At 37.5% G+C, this 18,535-nt stretch overlaps 1 protein-coding gene across 3 annotated transcripts in view; it reads right to left on the reverse strand.

Annotated features, from left to right (window-relative positions):
* LOC121868878 (syntaxin-binding protein 5-like) overlaps positions 1-18,535 on the reverse strand; it is a 76,229-nt gene that overhangs the window by 12,371 nt on the left and 45,323 nt on the right. The window contains exons 6-9 of one of the 3 annotated variants that reach the window (XM_042369872.1): positions 18,265-18,384; positions 17,623-17,823; positions 16,585-16,693; positions 11,703-11,786 (exon numbers count right to left, since the gene is read on the reverse strand). In XM_042369872.1, coding sequence (XP_042225806.1) covers positions 11,703-11,786; positions 16,585-16,693; positions 17,623-17,823; positions 18,265-18,384 — 514 coding nt within the window. Of the gene's footprint in view, positions 1-8,812; positions 8,837-11,702; positions 11,787-16,584; positions 16,694-17,622; positions 17,824-18,264; positions 18,385-18,535 lie in introns of all 3 variants that reach the window. The other 2 variants (XM_042369869.1, XM_042369870.1) reach the window with 2 other exon arrangements.

Below are 18,535 nucleotides of genomic sequence, written 5' to 3' on the forward strand. Positions count from 1 at the left end.
CGGGAATGAGAGATTCCCGGGTAACGAAACGACTCTCTCAAAGCCGGAAAATCCTCATCCCCGAATTTTTCGGCATCGAAAAATTTTCTCGAATTTTCCGAAAATACCAAAATCGTTCAAAACCGAATATTCATGAAAATTCGCTTTGGGAACGATTTTCCAAAAAAATTCAATTCGCATCGGAGAGTTCGAAGTCTGATCGATCCGGCTTATGGAGTTATTACCTGTTAACATAATCTCGGCCATTCCAAAAGTCATAAAAAATAGAAACAAATTATACCTCAAGAATCTTTTCAAAATCATGCAGAAAAATTTGATGGTACATGAAAAATCCCCCAAAATATTGACTACATAAGCATTGAGTAATCTTCACTACTAGTAATAGTTATAAAAAACATACTGACTGAAATTGATAAAAACTTGAATTGTTATTAAGCGATTATAAGGAAAAGCTGCCAAAGGTGAGACGAAATAATAATTAATACAAAAGATCCTATACAATATATATCTAATTATTATAAGATTTAATTAATTATTCTAACTGTATGGTGGACATTATTTGAGGCAGTTTTATTAATCCCTCATCTTGGATTCAACACAAAAAAATGAATTCTCTCATTTTTTATCACTTTAATATAAAAATAAATCCAATTAAACAAACTACCAATTTGACTTTAATAAAAATATAACTCGACTAATTGAAAAAATAATGAATATAAATTTCTCATTGGATAAAATTCTTTACTTGACTCGTTTTATTCCTCAAAAGACTCAGTAAATACAGGAGAATTTGCCGGGTGTTAAGCCTCGCGTTTTAGCATCGTATGATATGGTCGGTAGAGGGACCGTTACCTGTCCTGGGTGGCTGGTGGTGATTATCTTCTAACAATTTACTACCATAACTAACTATCAGATGGTTTCCTCTCTCAGCCATAGGGAGTTCTGCAGTGATGAATTTCTCTACTTTAACTAAAAAAAAAAAGAAGTAATGCAGTCATAATGAAACCTCTATATAATGGACTTTCACCTCTATATAGTTCATTAGATGGAGGTTTCGAGATCTTACGAGCCCTTGATATAATGGACATTCCTCTGCATATCGTCTGTTAAATAAAGGTTTCAAGTATAAACTTGCCCCTAATAACTATGAGAAAATTTGGTTGACGTTAGCTTAATGGTGTGGTATCTAGGCCACTGTTTACCAAGCCTACAGTAGAGAAGGAACCACCAAGGCAGACACTGAACTTGACCATCTTCACTTCCTCAAATGTAACGTCAGTTGTACCTTCAAAAAAAATTAATCGAATTTTTCTTTAATCTACAATTTTATAACTTAATTAAATTTTTATCTTAGAACTTTACTGTTACTTTGTATACTGTGTGTGTGTGTGGGTGTGTGTGGATATGAACAAGTATGTGTGGATATTTCTATTTGTTATCTTAGTACTTTACTATTACTTCATATCCACAATTTACATACACACACACACATAGTATACAAAACTAACATATTGTCAAAATTATTACAAGTCAATTTACTGTCTATATTAAGTTAACTCTCCCTATTTGAGGTTGGATTATATATCATTAACCTGTACAGGAAGTTCATAATTAAAAGCTAAAGGTCAATAATATATTTCGTTATATTATTTCAAATTGAACCTTTTTTTTCAACAAGATACCAAGCCGTGTGAATCACCTATGGCCGAGAGATACTACGATGGATTTGTAAATTGTAACGAACCGTACAAACAAACTAATGGTGTGTAAACAGAACATAGCATCATGCACAAACATGCACCAACCAACGAAACAAACATTGAACCACATATTAACACTTGGTCTACCGTAAACAATGGTAAACAATTATTTAGATCTGTATTTTCAACTCCTTATATACCTACCTGGTCTGCTTAGGCTCAATATTCGAAATATTTTGTTCTGGGCGTCTCGTGATTTGGAAAGGACAAACATTCAATAGTCGACGTAATGTACATTCAATAGTCGACGCATTCGTACATTCAATAGTCGACGTATGTACATTCATAATTGAAGAACATTTAATAGTCAACGTACACTCACCAAAAAGTATCGGTGAGGGTGAGATCGACAACTCCAAACAATACCCTCCCCCTCCACTATGTGTTGCCATATGGCTGACACTCAGTGTGTTTGTTTCTCTTTTCGGTTGTTGCTTTGTGTCGACTGAATGATGGGGAGGTTTGGTCTCGTGAACGTGGTATAAAACAGAGGCAATATGAAGCAGAGATCTACACATGCCAGATGACACGGATACCCTCAGAGGGAACACAAGAGCTATTATTGCCCTTCATAACGAAGGGTTCAAGGCCACAGATATTAGCCGGGCGGGTTGTGTCCACAGGAACACCGCTGCACGATGGATTCGCGATATCTCAAACTGGTTCTACAGACGACAGGTCTCGAGCGCCGTCCACGTGCACCACGACCAGGTTGAGTGGTTTATTTGGTAGCATAAATTAAAGTGGCAATATTCACAAGTATCACAAATAATTTTGTTAACAGGGAGCTCCTCATATTTCATACTGTCTATTTATCACTTCCCATCTTATTTATAACGGTTTGTTTCACTTGACCAGGCCATAGTAGCTGCTCAGCAGGATTACAGGGCTGCCAACATACGGCTGGAACAACTCGCCTTCCCAATAACTATCGTCGCTGGTCTCAAATTGTTCACACTACAGTATGCACCGATACTTTTGTTACGAGTGTACATCCAATAGTTGACGTACATCCAATAGTTGACGTACATTCAATAGTTGACATACAGTCGACCTCGTAAAACGAACTAATAGGGGGAAGGTGTCAGTTTTAGCCGATTGTCCGAATTAACCGATTTAAGGGTTAATATTGCATATTATTGCATTATACAGCTATGTGTATGTTTATTTGAGTGCCCCGCCATAGGAGTCCGTTTTCACTTCCAGGACTTGAGTCGTCCGTTTTCTATTAATCTTAGAGTGCACCAGAGACTTTGTTAATCCTTAGTGATGTCACAGAATTTGAAATTGCAACCCCAATTGCAACTGGGACAATCCTAGAACCAGAAATTTGATACGGACAGTTCAGATTTCGTCCGATTTATCCGAAATCCGGATTAAAGGGGTCCGAATTAACGAGGGTCGACTGTACATTCAATAGTTGACGTACAATCAATAGTCGACGTACATCCAATAGTCGACATACATCCAATAGTTGACGCACATTCAATAGTCTGACGTCCAATAGTTCACTTACATTCAATAGTTGACTTACATCCAATAGTCGACGTACATTCAATAGTCGACGTACATTCAATAGTTCACTTACATTCAATAGTTGACGTACATTCAATAGTTGACGTACATTCAATAGTCGACGTACATCCAATAGTTGACTTACATTCAATAGTTGACTTACATTCAACAGTTGACGTACATTCAATAGTCGACGTACATCCAATACTGTAGTTCACTTACATTCAATAGTCGACGTACATCCAATAGTCGACGTACATTCAATAGTCGACTCACATTCAATAGTCGACGTACATCCAATAGTCGACGTACATCCAATAGTCGACGTACATCCAATTTACATCCAATAGTTCACTTACATTCAATAGTTAACGGTCATTCAATAGTCGACGTACATCCACTCATTCTCTAGTCACATCATCACATTCTCCCTCGTATAATTAATCGTCCAAGACTTTAGTGATAATTGGTTCCATGGGGACATTTTATCTTCCTGACAATGGATAAATTAATTCACTTGATATATAGAGAAAAATATAAATCCAATTATATAATAGTAATAAATTTTGATTAATTTTAAGCTAATTTAATACAAAATAAATGTGGACAAGAAACATAATTAATTACTGAATCGAAACAAATAAAGCTTAATTCCTTCAAAATAAAGCTTAACCTCTTGGAAATAAAGCTTTACTTGAAAATATAGCTTAACCTCCTGGAAATAAAGCTTAACCTCTTGGAAATGAAGCTCAACAAGATCAATAAACATTCGTGAGTCATTGCCGCTACCAATATTCGTGAGCTGTAACGAGATCAGGTCAAACATAACATAGTATAATACTCTACCATTATCCCTGCATTAAATGTGGTTCATATCTCGTTCTATTACCCTACATCACTAAGTTATTTTACAAAAGAACCCTACCATTAGCCAAAGGAACATAATTGGATCTAGAAAGGTTGAAAAATATTTGGAAATAATTATACAAACGACTAAGAAATTTTTTTTAGTCTATTTCCTCCATGGTTAGTACTTTGAAACCTTTATTTAACGGACTATATAGAGAAAGTACGTTATATCGAGGGTCCGTTAGATGTGAAACCTCCATCTAATGAACTATATAGTGAAAGTCCGTTATATCGAGGTTTCCTTATATGTGAAACCTCCATCTAACGAACTATATAGAGTGACAATCCGTTATATCGAGGTTACACTGTACATTTCTACAACTCATAAGAAAAGTTACAACCACAACCCTGGGAAGTTATATAAATTATTATAACAAACGAAACTCACTTATCTAAATTATCCATCCATTTTATAAAACAGTTTTTTTCTATTTTAAGTGAGGTTGACTTTTCTGTGATATTGCACTGCTTGTAGTTTGAGATTGATATATTTTTGAGGTGAATCAGTATTGCATTTATATTTCATACTTCTACGTTATTTCACTTTATTCTACTTTCACACTGTAGTACTTGGCTCTCCTACAATACACTGAGTACTTGGCTCTCCTACAATACACTGTAGTACTTGGCTCTCCTACAATACACTGTAGTACTTGGCTCTCCTACAATACACTGTAGTACTTGGCTCTCCTACAATACACTGTAGTACTTGGCTCTCCCACAATACACTGTAGTACTTGGCTCTCCAGAATACACTGTAGTACTTGGCCTCCTACAACACTGCAGTACTGCCTCCTACATACACTGACTTGGCTCTCCACAAACACTGCAGTACGGCTCTCCAATACACTGTAGTACTTGGCTCTCCCACAATACACTGTAGTACTTGGCTCTCCTCACAATACACTGCAGTACTTGGCTCTCCTACAACACACTGCAGTACTTGGCTCTCCTACAACACACTGTAGTACTTGGCCTCCCACAATACACTGTAGTACTTGGCTCTACAATACACTGTAGTGGCTCTCCCACAATACACTGTAGCACTTGGCTCTCCCACAAACACACTGTAGCACTTGGCCTCCAACACACTGAGTACTTGGCCTCCCACAACACACCGTAGCACTTGGCCTCCCACACACACCGCAGCACTTGGCTCCCACAACACACCGCAGATTGGCCTCCCCACACACCGCGTGGCCTCCCACACACACTGTAGCACTTGGCCTCCCACACTGCCTCCTACAAACACGGATGGCCTCCACAACACACTGTAGTACTTGTCCTACAATACACTGTAGTACTTGGCTCTCCCACAACACACTGTAGTACTTGGCTCTCCTACAACACACTGTGCACTTGGCCTCCCACAATACACTGTAGTACTTGGCTCTCCCACAATACACTGTAGTACTCTGGCTCCTCCCACAATACACTGCAGTACTTGGCCTCCCACAATACACTGCAGTACTTGGCTCTCCACAATACACTGTAGTACTTGGCCTCCTACAATACACACGTAGTACTTGGCTCTCCTACAATACACTGTAGTACTTGGCTCTCCCACAATACACTGTAGTACTTGGCTCTCCCACAATACACTGTAGTACTTGGCTCTCCTACAACACACTGTAGCACTGGCTCCCACAACACACTGCAGACTTGGCACATACACTGCAGTACTTGGCTCTCCACAATACACTGCAGACTTGGCTCTCTACAATACACTGTAGCACTTGCCTCCCACAACACACCGTAGTACTTGGCTCTCCCACAATACACTGTAGTACTTGGCCTCCCACAATACACTGCAGTACTTGGCTCTCCCACAACACACTGTAGACTTGGCCTCCCACACACACTGTAGTACTTGGCTCTCCCACAACACACTGTAGTACTTGGCTCCCTACAATACACTGCAGTACTTGGCTCTCCCACAATACACTGTAGCACTTGGTCTCCTACAATACACTGCAGTACTTGGCTCTCCCACACACACTGTAGCACTTGGCTCTCCTACAATACACTGTAGTACTTGGCTCTCCTACAATACACTGTAGTACTTGCTCTCCTACAACACACTGTAGTACTTGGCTCTCCTACAATACACTGTAGTACTTGCCTCTACAATACACACTGTAGTACTTGGCTCTCCTACAATACACTGTAGTACTTGGCTCTCCTACAACACACGAGTACTTGGCCTCCTACAATACACTGTAGTACTGGCTCCCACACACTGTAGACCCTCCACAATACACTGTAGTACTTGGCTCTCCTACAATACACTGTAGTACTTGGCTCCCACAATACACTGCAGTACTTGGCTCTCCTACAATACACTGTAGTATTGGCTCTCCACAATACACTGTAGTACTTGGCTCTCCCACAATACACTGCAGTACCTTGGCTCTCCCACAACACACTGTAGTACTTGGCTCTCCTACAACACACCAGTACTTGGCTCCCACAATACACTGTAGTACTTGGCTCTCCCAACACACTGCAGTACTTGGCCTCCCACAACACACTGTAGCACTTGGCTCCTACAATACACTGTAGCACTTGCTCCTCCCACAATACACTGTAGTACTTGGCTCTCCTACAATACACTGTAGTACTTGGCTCTCCTACAATACACTGTAGTACTTGGCTCTCCTACAATACACTGTAGTACTTGGCTCTCCTACAATACACTGTAGTACTTGGCTCTCCTACAAATGCTCTGCCTGCTTGCATCACCCTCGCTCGCTAAACTACAAACACACACACGCCACACACACACACGCCACACACACACACGCTACACACACACACGCCACACGCCACACATACACACGCCACACATACACACAGCAGTAAATTAACCATTCCCTAAATGATACTGCTCTCCGATATTTGTAAATAAAAAGACAAACAAAAATATGCCCTAATGCTGAAACAAATGCTTAGTTTTGACCTATCTTGGGGGCATTGTGTTTCATCGCGTTACTTAAGGCATCAAATCTTCTCAAACTAGTAATTTCATTAGACTGACAGACAGACAGACGTATGTGTATTACTGATAGCATTCATACATACATACATACATATATACATAAACACAATATACATACACATATACGCTCCCCTCCTCCCCACACAGCCTCAATTAACAAAATGCAACACTGATTTATATATATATAAGACCCAAGGTACTCATGAAATATAGACTTAATTATTGCTTCACCCATTAACGAGAAATAACAGAGGCAGTGTAAGAATAATGCCACCGAAAATGGATACAGTATAAAATAATCAGGAAATTTCTGTAAAATTCTCTAAAAAAAAAAAAAAAAAAAAAAAAATATATATATATATATATATATATATATATATATATATATATATATATATATATATATATATATATATATATATATATATATATATATATATATATATATATATATATATATATATATATATATATATATATATATATATATATATATATATATATATATATATATATATATATATATATATATATATATATATATATATATATATATATATATATATATAATGTGAAAAAATTAGGAAATTTCTGTGCTCAAAAAATCACGAAATTTCTATAATTTTTCTCAAAAAATCACGAAATTTCTATAATTTTGCTAAAAAAAATTACGAAATTTCTATAATGTGCTAAAAAAACATTCAATTTATGCTCAAAATATCATGAAATTTAAAAAATGTGCTAAAAAAAATCAGGAAATTTCTGTGCTCAAAAATTAAATTTCTCTCATGCTCAAAAACTCACAAACCCTAAAAAAAATAAATAAACATCGCCAGTATCCATTTTCCTCCGTCTTAATGTATACCCCAATGAGACCCCACAAATTAATCCCATTGATAATCTGGGCAGAGGCTATAGGTTATCAACGTTGACGGCCGAACATTGATGCTTGGCTGCGTTACGGTGCGGGTAATTGATGTCGTACAGTCATGCACCAGCGATATATTTCTTTCCACACCGTCAATGTATTCTAATACTGCCTCTGTTAATAAAGTCTCAATTAATTACCTATAATTACCTCTGGATGTTATTTCTCTATAATATGATCTTGAACTTTGCTTTTCATCAATTAAAATAATAATTATGTCAACCAACTTGGTAAATTCTTAATAAATCCTGACAAATTCTTCATAAATTCTACATGGAGAGAAAAACAAGGTGGGGTTAACCAAGATGTCAATAAAGAAGATTTTGATAAATTATAGTTTAACGTACGTCTAGAGCTACTGGGTCAAATAATATTTAATGGCATTCGAAATAAAAATATTTGGCTATGGTTACACTGCAGGAGAACTGTTTTAATCTAAGACGCAAAAACGTCCAATGCCGGAAAAGTACAAACGGCAAGATCGCTGTACCGTTTAACCCCAGACGACGCGGGCCAATCCGCTCCGACCCGACCTAACCAATGCCAGGTCAGGTCAGGTTAGATGCGATTGGTTAGCGTCGCCCGCCGTAGAGAGAGAGCAAAACACATAGGGTCCAGCGGTCATGCTCGCAGTGCTTTCCACGCATAACACACGTGGCTACTAAAACACATTAATGCAAGGTGAATCAAGAGAACGTTTACCTTGAAATAGGGACTTTTCTCCTCCTGCGACAAGGCATATCAAGAAAAATAAAATATGAAGGCAAAAATATTTCAAGAGTAAGAAAAAAAAAATGCTGGAACAATTGTTGATGTAAGTAAGAGTTCGGTGCAGTGACAGGTGAGGGATGTCATAGCATATAATGTAACATATACCGCACTGGACTACTTATTGAAATGTGCAAGAGTGATGTGGGTTCGTGTGATCGACCTCAAAAAAAAAAATAAATAAATTAAGAAGAGTTGTACTAGAGGGCCGTGGCGACTAGTCCAAGTCCGGCGCTTGAGTCATTCCTGTTGAGTCATTCCTGTTGAGTCATTCCTGCTAGAGACCCGCGTACACAAATGACAACTTAACACGACACAAACCACACCAAACCTGACCATAATGTAGCCTATTGATATCAGGTCAGGTTTAGGCCGCATCTGCCGGCTCTCTAGCGCGTACCAAGAGCCGGGACTCGGTCTGTCGCCACTTCCTTCCTAAGAGTTAATGTTAGCCATGACGCATCAGACAAGAGTCAAACTTCAGCAATGCCAATGACAGCTTCTAGCACTAAGATAAAACCTACCAGCAATGAAGGCAAGTGCAGAGCAACACAACATGCAGTGCAACGCAGGGATGAGGTGTGGTCGGGTGGTCAATATGGTGTACTGTACTCAAGTGGTCAATATGCTGTACTATACTGTACTCAAGTGGTCACTATGCTGTACTGTACTCAAGTGGTCAATATACTGTACTGTACTCAAGTGGTCAATATACTGTACTGTACTCAAGTGGTCAATATGCTGTAATGTACTGTACTCAAGTGGTCAATATACTGTACTGTACTCAAGTGGTCAATATACTGTACTGTACTCAAGTGGTCAATATGCTGTACTATACTGTACTCAAGTGGTCAATATACTATACTGCACTCAAGTGGTCAATATGCTGTACTGTACTCAAGTGGTAACTATACTATGCTGTACTGTACTCAAGTGGTCAATATACTATACTGTACTGTACTCAAGTGGTCAATATGCTGTACTGTACTCAGGTGGTCACTATGCTGTACTATACTCAAGTGGTCACTATGCTGTACTGTACTCAAGTGGTCAATATGCTGTACTGTACTCAGGTGGTCAATATACTGTACTGTACTCAAGTGGTCACTATACTGTACTCAGGTGGTCAATATACTGTACTGTACTCAAGTGGTGAATATGCTGTACTGTACTCAAGTGGTCAATATGCTGTACTGTACTGTACTCAAGTGGTCAATATACTGTACTGTACTCAGGTGGTCACTATGCTGTACTGTACTCAAGTGGTCACTATGCTGTACTGTACTCAAGTGGTCAATATGCTGTACTGTACTCAGGTGGTCAATATACTGTACTGTACTGTACTCAAGTGGTCACTATACTGTACTCAGGTGGTCAATATACTGTACTGTACTCAATATACTGTACTGTACTCTACATCCTGGTTCCATTTACACAAAATAAAAAAAATAAAAACTATAAGATGACAATTAGTTTTAGTAAATTAATTCTGTAAAACATTATATTTACAACAAAAAATTCTCCTTGTGTTGAAATTAATGTTAACAGATAAGTTAACATCCAATTTAACTATTATATCACATCATGGTCTATGTTAAAATGAACCATAACAGATAAATTAGCACGTTAAAATGACCAATTATACGTTAAAATGAACAATAACGACCAATTACACACTACAATGATCTAACAAGGAGCATTAACGATCAATTACACGTTAAAAAAGGCATCAACGACCAATCACAGTACACATTACAACGACCAAACGACCATACCTTTGCCCACCATTATGCAATCATCACATAAAATAAGAAACAAGAATATCCGTTTATAATAACATTCACAAGACCTTTAAGCATGCACTGATTAGTATTAGCCCTGAAACCCACATCTCTCTGGTACAGGCAAGGAGCCCTGATAATTGCATCGGGGTCGACACACTTCCTTCATTTAATTACTAAATCACAATCGGAATTCCACTGTTTTGGAGATTTTTATTATTATTATTATTTTATATTTTTTCATTATTTTGATTCTTTTTGGGGGTAATTATTTCATTTTGATTTTTTTTCCGTTATTTTGATTATTTTTTTGTATTTGTTCTTTATTTTGATTCTTTTCCATTATTTTGATTATTTTTTTGTATTTTTTTTTCCATTATTTTGATTCTTTTTTTTGGTATTTCAATATTTTTTTTATATTTAGTTATATTTAAGAGATGATTCATAAGGTTTTAAGGCATTCTCGGTTAATTTTGAAGAACGAATCATTAATCTCAATGTTTGTTTCTTTATGACGATTCTATAAATTCTTCGTTAAATTTGAGTTATGAGTGATTAATTTTTTTAAGGGTTTAATTTGATTAATTTATGAAGCAGTGAGTTGATTTTTTGTTTTTCATTTGATTAATTTGTGAAGTAGATTTGATTTTTTTTATTTAAGTTTTTCATTTGATTAATTTGTGAAGCAGCGAATTGATTTGTTTAAGTTTTTCATATGATTAATTTGTGAAGTAGCGTGTTGATTTGTTTAAGTTTCTCATTTGATTAATTTGCAAAGCAGTAAAGTTTCTCATTTGATTAATTTATGAAGTAGTGAATTGATTTGTTTAAGTTTCTCATTTGATTAATTTATGAAGTAGCGTGTTGATTTGCTTAAGTTTCTCATTTGATTAATTTACAAAGCAGTAAAGTTTCTCATTTGATTAATTTATGAAGTAGTGAATTGATTTGTTTAAGTTTCTCATTTGATTAATTTACAAAGCAGTGAAGGCTATAAAAGAGATGTGCGTCCCATGAGGCAGGAGTGTAGTGTATTGACTTACTGATCAGTGTCCTCGTTAACGAACATTTGCTGACCCCAAATTGACAGCATAGGATCAACTATACCAGTCTTCCTCGTCTGAAAACTATGTGTTGGGGAAAAGATGGTAGAATTAAGTGTCCGAGGAGGAGGAGGAGGAGGGGGAGGGGGAAGGAGCAGGCATAAGAAGTGTGTCTGAATGTTTCTCTGATCCAAAATAAACTCTCCAAAAAGTTCGGATGATAAATCTTTCCGTCCAACTTGGTGAGATATTAACGTCGATTCGATTAATAATTTCTCGTAACATTGGGTCAAATGAGTGTCACGTCCCCCTGGTGGCAAACAGACCCGACTAATTTTGTGTCTTATAACTCAAATCATCTATTGACTTCTGACATCCGACTGTACTTACGACCGCCATTATTACATCGTTTACATCCTCACGTGTCCAGTTGGGTTGGGGGGCGGGGGAATTTATCACACGAACCTCGGAGAGAAAAAATACCTGATGGGCATAACAAATTATTATTTATTTGTTAATTAAAGAAACTCTAAAACTAAAAGACAAAGTTGTGGCTAGACAGTCATTTGTTTCGTCTTTTTAACATGTGGAGTTTATAGATGATATAAGTCAAATGTTTATAGAGAATCGGATGCCCTGAGCACCACTTGAGCTTTGGTATTAAATCTAATTAAAATTCACCTGATAATCCTTCAACCTCACCTGGGATTACAGCGCAACCTCGATATAATGGACTTCTCTCTATATATATACTCCGTTAAATGGGGAGGGGTCATATCTAATGGAACCTCGATATAAAGGACTTCTCTCTCTATATATACTCCGTTAAATGGGGAGGGGTCATATCTAATGGAACCTCGATATAATGGACTTCTCTATATATACTCCGTTAAATGGGGAGGGGTCATATCTAATGGAACCTCGATATAATGGACTTCTCTCTATATATATACTCCGTTAAATGGGGAGGGGCCATATCTAATGGAACCTCGATATAATGGACTTCTCTCTATATATATACTCCGTTAAATGGGGAGGGGTCATATCTAATGGAACCTCGATATAATGGACTTCTCTCTATATATATACTCCGTTAAATGGGGAGGGGTCATATCTAATGGAACCTCGATATAATGGACTTCTCTATATATACTCCGTTAAATGGGGAGGGGTCATATCTAATGGAGCCTCGATATAATGAACTTTTCTCTTTATGTAGTATATTAGATGGGGGTTTCATATATACGTAATGGAACCTCGATATAATGGATTTCCTCCCCATGTAGTTTGTTAAATAAAGGTTTCACTGTAAATAGAACTGATCACCATTTGACCTAACCCAACCTAACATAACCAAACCCAACCTAAGCTATTAAGGTGAGGGCGAAAATAGTCCGTAACCCCAAATGACAACAGAGAGAATAGGTTAAATTATGACCTATTATATGAGTCACCTAAGATACGAGAGCAAAATGATAAGTAATTATTTATGTCTCATCCATAACAAAGAAATAATGATGGACTCTTATCACCCCACATGACAGAATATGACATAAAACCTAACCTAACCTAACTCCCATATAACACACCACCAAGAAATTGTTCGTAAATTAATATCAAGTTTAATTTTCTTCCTGGGATTCCACAAGGCAGTGTACTACTCCCTACGACGCTTAACTCAAGTGATGCTCTGAGCTACGAGACAAGATGGAATATATCTCTTTGGCATGACAATAAAAAAGACAGAGATGTAATTTGATACATCTTGATTATTAAGATCAATACATATATACTGAACTCTGTGTTAAAATCTATTGTTCCAGTTCTAAGATTCATTAGGGAGGGGGAACTTATATTGGGTATCTAATGTTATTCTTTAGATGAGAGTAGTGGGCTGTTAAGCTGGGCCCCATTCAGTAGTTAAGTGTTAGAACTGGGCACCATTCAGCAGTTAAGTGTTAGAACTGGGAACCATTCAGCAGTTAAATGTTAGAACTGGGAACCATTCAGCAGTTAACTGTTAGAACTGGGAACCATTCAGCAGTTAACTGTTAGAACTGGGCACCATTCAGCAGTTAACCGTTAGAACTGGGCACCATTCAGTAGTCAACCGTTAGAACTGGGAACCATTCAACAATTAACTGTTAGAACTGGGAACCATTCAGCAGTTAACCGTTAGAACTGGGAACCATTCAGCAATTAACTGTTAGAACTGGGAACCATTCAGCAATTAACTGTCAGAACTGGGAACCATTCAGCAGTTAACTGTTAGAACTGGGAACCATTCAGCAATTAACTGTTAGAACTGGGAACCATTCAGCAGTTAACTGTTAGAACTGGGAACCATTCAGCAGTTAACTGTTAGAACTGGGAACCATTCAGTAGTTAACTGTTAGAACTGGGAACCATTCAGCAGTTAACCATTAGAACTGGGAACCATTCAGCAGTTAACTGTTAGAACTGGGAACCATTCAGCAATTAACTGTTAGAACTGGGAACCATTCAGCAGTTAACTGTTAAAACTGGACACCATTCAGCAATTAACTGTTAAAACTGGACACCATTCAGCAATTAACTGTTAAAACTGGACACCATTCAGTAACTGTTAAAACTGGACACCATTCAGCAATTAACTGTTAAAACTGGACACCATTCAGCAATTAACTGTTAAAACTGGACACCATTCAGCAATTAACTGTTAAAACTGGACACCATTCAACAATTAAGTGTTAAAACTGGACACCATTCAACAAGTAACTGTTAAAACTGGACACCATTCAACAAGTAACTGTTAAAACTGGACACCATTCAACAAGTAACTGTTAAAACTGGACACCATTCAGCAATTAAATGTTAAAACTGGACACCATTCAACAATTAACTGTTAAAACTGGACACCATTCAACAATTAACTGTTAAAACTGGACACCATTCAACAATTAACTGTCAGAATTGGACACCATTCAACAAGTAACTGTTAAAACTGGACACCATTCAACAATTAACTGTTAAAACTGGACACCATTCAACAATTAACTGTCAGAACTGGACACCATTCAACAAGTAACTGTCAGAACTGAATGTGATAAGACCTGCCCAAATAATACCTAAGTAACGTCACTAAAACGTGATATATAAACAATAGTGACCAAGAACTCCCATCAAGGAAACATTATTTACTAAACTGTAAACATGAGTGATTAATCGGAGAGAGGGGGGGGGGAGATGATTTATGTCACCGCTTCACTCCGGTAGAAAGATATCGTAAAATAAATAAATTAATTAATAGGTGTAAAACTAAATCTCTTTGTGGTTAACCAATATTGACCTTAGAAAAAAAAAATTACCCTAAGCTGTATTCAAGCTGTGGGGTCTTATATCCTAAGCTGGGGTTAAGCTCTGGGGTCTATATCCTAAGCTGGAGTTAAGCTCTGGGGTCTATATCCTATGCTGGAGTTAAGTTCTGGAGTCTATATCCTAAGCTGGGGTTAAGCTCTGGGGTTTACTGTATATCCGAAGTTGGAGTTAAGCTTTGGGGTCTAAATATACCCTAAGCTGAAGATAGCCCTTGTGGTCTACATCCTAAGCTGGAGTTAACCTCTGGGGTCTATAAATATCAGAAGAGCTCTCAAACTGAGTGAGGTATCTTGAGTTAAAAGCACGAGACGAGCTGCTAAAACAAACAATAAACAAACAAAATCACTATTGCCTGAAAACAAAAAACAAAAATCACTATCGCTTCAAAAACAAAATCACTATCGCCTAAAAAAAAAATCACTATCGCTTCAAAAACAAAATCACTATCGCCTAAAAAAAAAATCACTATCGCTTCAAAAACAAAATCACTATCGCCTAAAAAGAAAAAATCACTAACGCTTCAAAACAAAAATAAATTAGCCACCCTAGTTATGAAAACATATTAACGATCAACCTAACTAATTCTGTTGAGGTTAACACTACAATACAGGTCACACTAAATATTGATGGATTCTGTACATCTTCAAACAGAAACAACCGGACAGTTAAACCACCATATAACGAGCTTTAATATAATGGTTTTTCTTATATATAATCCCAAAGATGTTTTATATTTAATGGACGTTATTATAGGGGTTTAATTTTACGGACTGACCTATCATATTCTGACCGTTATATAGGAGTTTTACTGTCAGTTAGTACGAGATGATGTGGTTTTTGAGTGAGTGGAAAGGAAGTTGATTAATGGGGCTATAGTTCATTAATGTATCTAGAGTGTTGTGCTGGTGGGGTCATGTTTACAGGAGGTGTTATCATACTTACATGACTGGGGTATAAGGAAGGCTATTTGATACAGTCTAAACAAAAATAATCATTATTTTTTCTACACTATGGTTCACCAAAATACAATCTATATTTTAAAACACTTTTATATTTTTTTTACTATTGTCTATTAAATACGAGAGTAGAGGCAAGAAAGCCTTATGCACTAATTTTTGTAAAAAAAAACAAAAAAATTAAATGAAAAACCAAAAAAAAGTCAAAATTAAATTAAAATCTTGATAGCCAGACATAGCAGCCACAAATAAAGAGCTTTCTTGAGTCTACAGAGAGATGCAAGGAAGGAGATTAACTTTATACTGTACTCTTATATACAACTAAACCATGAAAAAGATTTATATAGTTGTGTATATACTGGATTATAACCTTACAATATGGCCAACCTCGGGAACCAGCTTGGCCACCCATGTGTCAAATAAAACTTGTACTGCCATGCTGGGCCAACTGACCTTATTGTTTATATTATGTAGTATATATATATATATCACAAATCAAGTACTGAACTAGTCATAGGTGAGGGAGATACATGATTGGTGGGTTACCTGAGGCAGAGTACGGTACTAACCTTAAGTCTACCAGCGGCAGGAAGTCGACGTAGATCAGCTGACGCAAACTTGGCAAACTAAAGACAGAAATATGTCCCGTTGCCACATAGCATACCAAGCACACGCTGTCTGTAGGGGAGCAACCAATGCTGTTTATTAATACGGTTAGGTGAGGTTAGGTGACACATTAGTACATACCATAGCAGACACTGTACTTGACACACCTACACTTCCTCAACTATAAAGTCAGGTACCCATTCACACCTGGGTTAACTGAGGGGTGCCTGGGATCGAACCAACGTCTCTTAATACACGAGATTAATATTGTACCCTCTTGTCCACTGCACCCCTAGAGCCAGGATTAAGGAAAGACTCTCTCTCTCTCTCTCTCTCTCTCTCTCTCTGGAATCATTCACGTACAATCGGGTCAAAAGTTCACTCCCTCCCAAAATGAGGCAACGTCGACCCCAAACGAGACAGGGTCATTCAAGGTCAGTTACTTCAGAGCTTCATTCCTCTGACTCTGTTTCACTGCAATGGGGAAATTTTGTCCACGACTACACACTATTGACATAATTAGCCCACTGATAGTAAACACCAATTTGGACCCTAATGACTTCAAGTACAACCTTTACAACGTTCATCAAGAGAATGCCATGAAGAGTGCGGCCAAGCAAAGTTTAACAGCTTCACTACGTCGACGCCAGATGATTTTATTCAGCAGAGACAGGACGCACACACATGCATGCACACACACATAGAAGGTAAGTCATAGGTCAAGCTCACATGTACAGGGAAGCATCACAGGTCAGGTCAGGTCAGGTTAGGTCAGGTCAGGTCAGGTTAGGTCAGGTTAGGTTAGGTTAGGTTAGGTTAGGTTAGGTTAGGTTAGGTCAGGTCAGGTCAGGTTTCTATAAAATTTGGAAGAAACTTTTCTTTATTTCAACACCTCAAATACCAAATCAAACTACATACATACATACATACATACACACACACACACACACACACACACACACACACACACACATACATACAGCAACTCTTACGAAACTAACCTTTTATCTGAATAATTTCTGACTTGACGACAAAAGACACCTCCGTGATTATCTGTTTGTACACACAGTTCTGCGATGGCAAGGCCACTACCCTAGCCACCTTTTCTGACGCGATGACGATGAACTGTCTGTCTCCCCACGTCTGCTCTGCCGAATTCGTGGGAGACATTCTGTTGTCGACGAGCGATTTGGTTGGCGTTCCTGCGACAGATGGACAGTAGTATGGGGGTGGGGTGGGGTGGGGGGGGGGAGGTTAATTGGTGAATGAGAAACGGGAGAATAAATGGGATATGGACAGAAAAAACATGAAGAAGAAACAAACAGGAACACAAATACATGAGAAATAGACAGATAGTAACACAATAATTGAGAAATAGACAGAAAGTAACAATAACTTCGATTGATTTTACTAATTTTAAAACACAACAGATAAGAATAATTTATCTTGGGTTAAATCTGACACAAGACCTATCAGATTTTAGTGTTATTGAGTTAAAATCTGATACAAGACCTATCAGATTTTAGTGTTATTAAGTTAAAATCTGACACAAGACCTATCAGATTCTAGTGTTATTGAGCTAAAATCTTACATGAGACCCCATCAGATTTCCCACCACAAAGAAATCTGAAAAAAATCCTTACGTTCCAATTTTCTTTCCCTGTTAGCGTCCTTCCATGACTCATACTGGTAAGGGATTAGGTCGCCATTGCAGTCTAGGAACGACATCGCCAGCACTGACCCCTTTAGCCTAAAAATGGTTCCTGGAAGATACGAGGTCAAGGGTCATTAATGAGTTCAAGGTCGTTAGCTCGTTAATTATACCAGTTTAAGGTCATTAGGTTGTTAATTATATCAGTTGAAGGTTGTAAACACTCTAGCAAACATCGATAAAGTGTAAACACCCATCAAATA

The sequence above is a fragment of the Homarus americanus genome, unplaced genomic scaffold, assembly GCF_018991925.1.
Source record: "Homarus americanus isolate GMGI-L3 unplaced genomic scaffold, GMGI_Hamer_2.0 scaffold24319, whole genome shotgun sequence".
Taxonomy (NCBI): Eukaryota; Metazoa; Arthropoda; class Malacostraca; order Decapoda; family Nephropidae; genus Homarus; species Homarus americanus.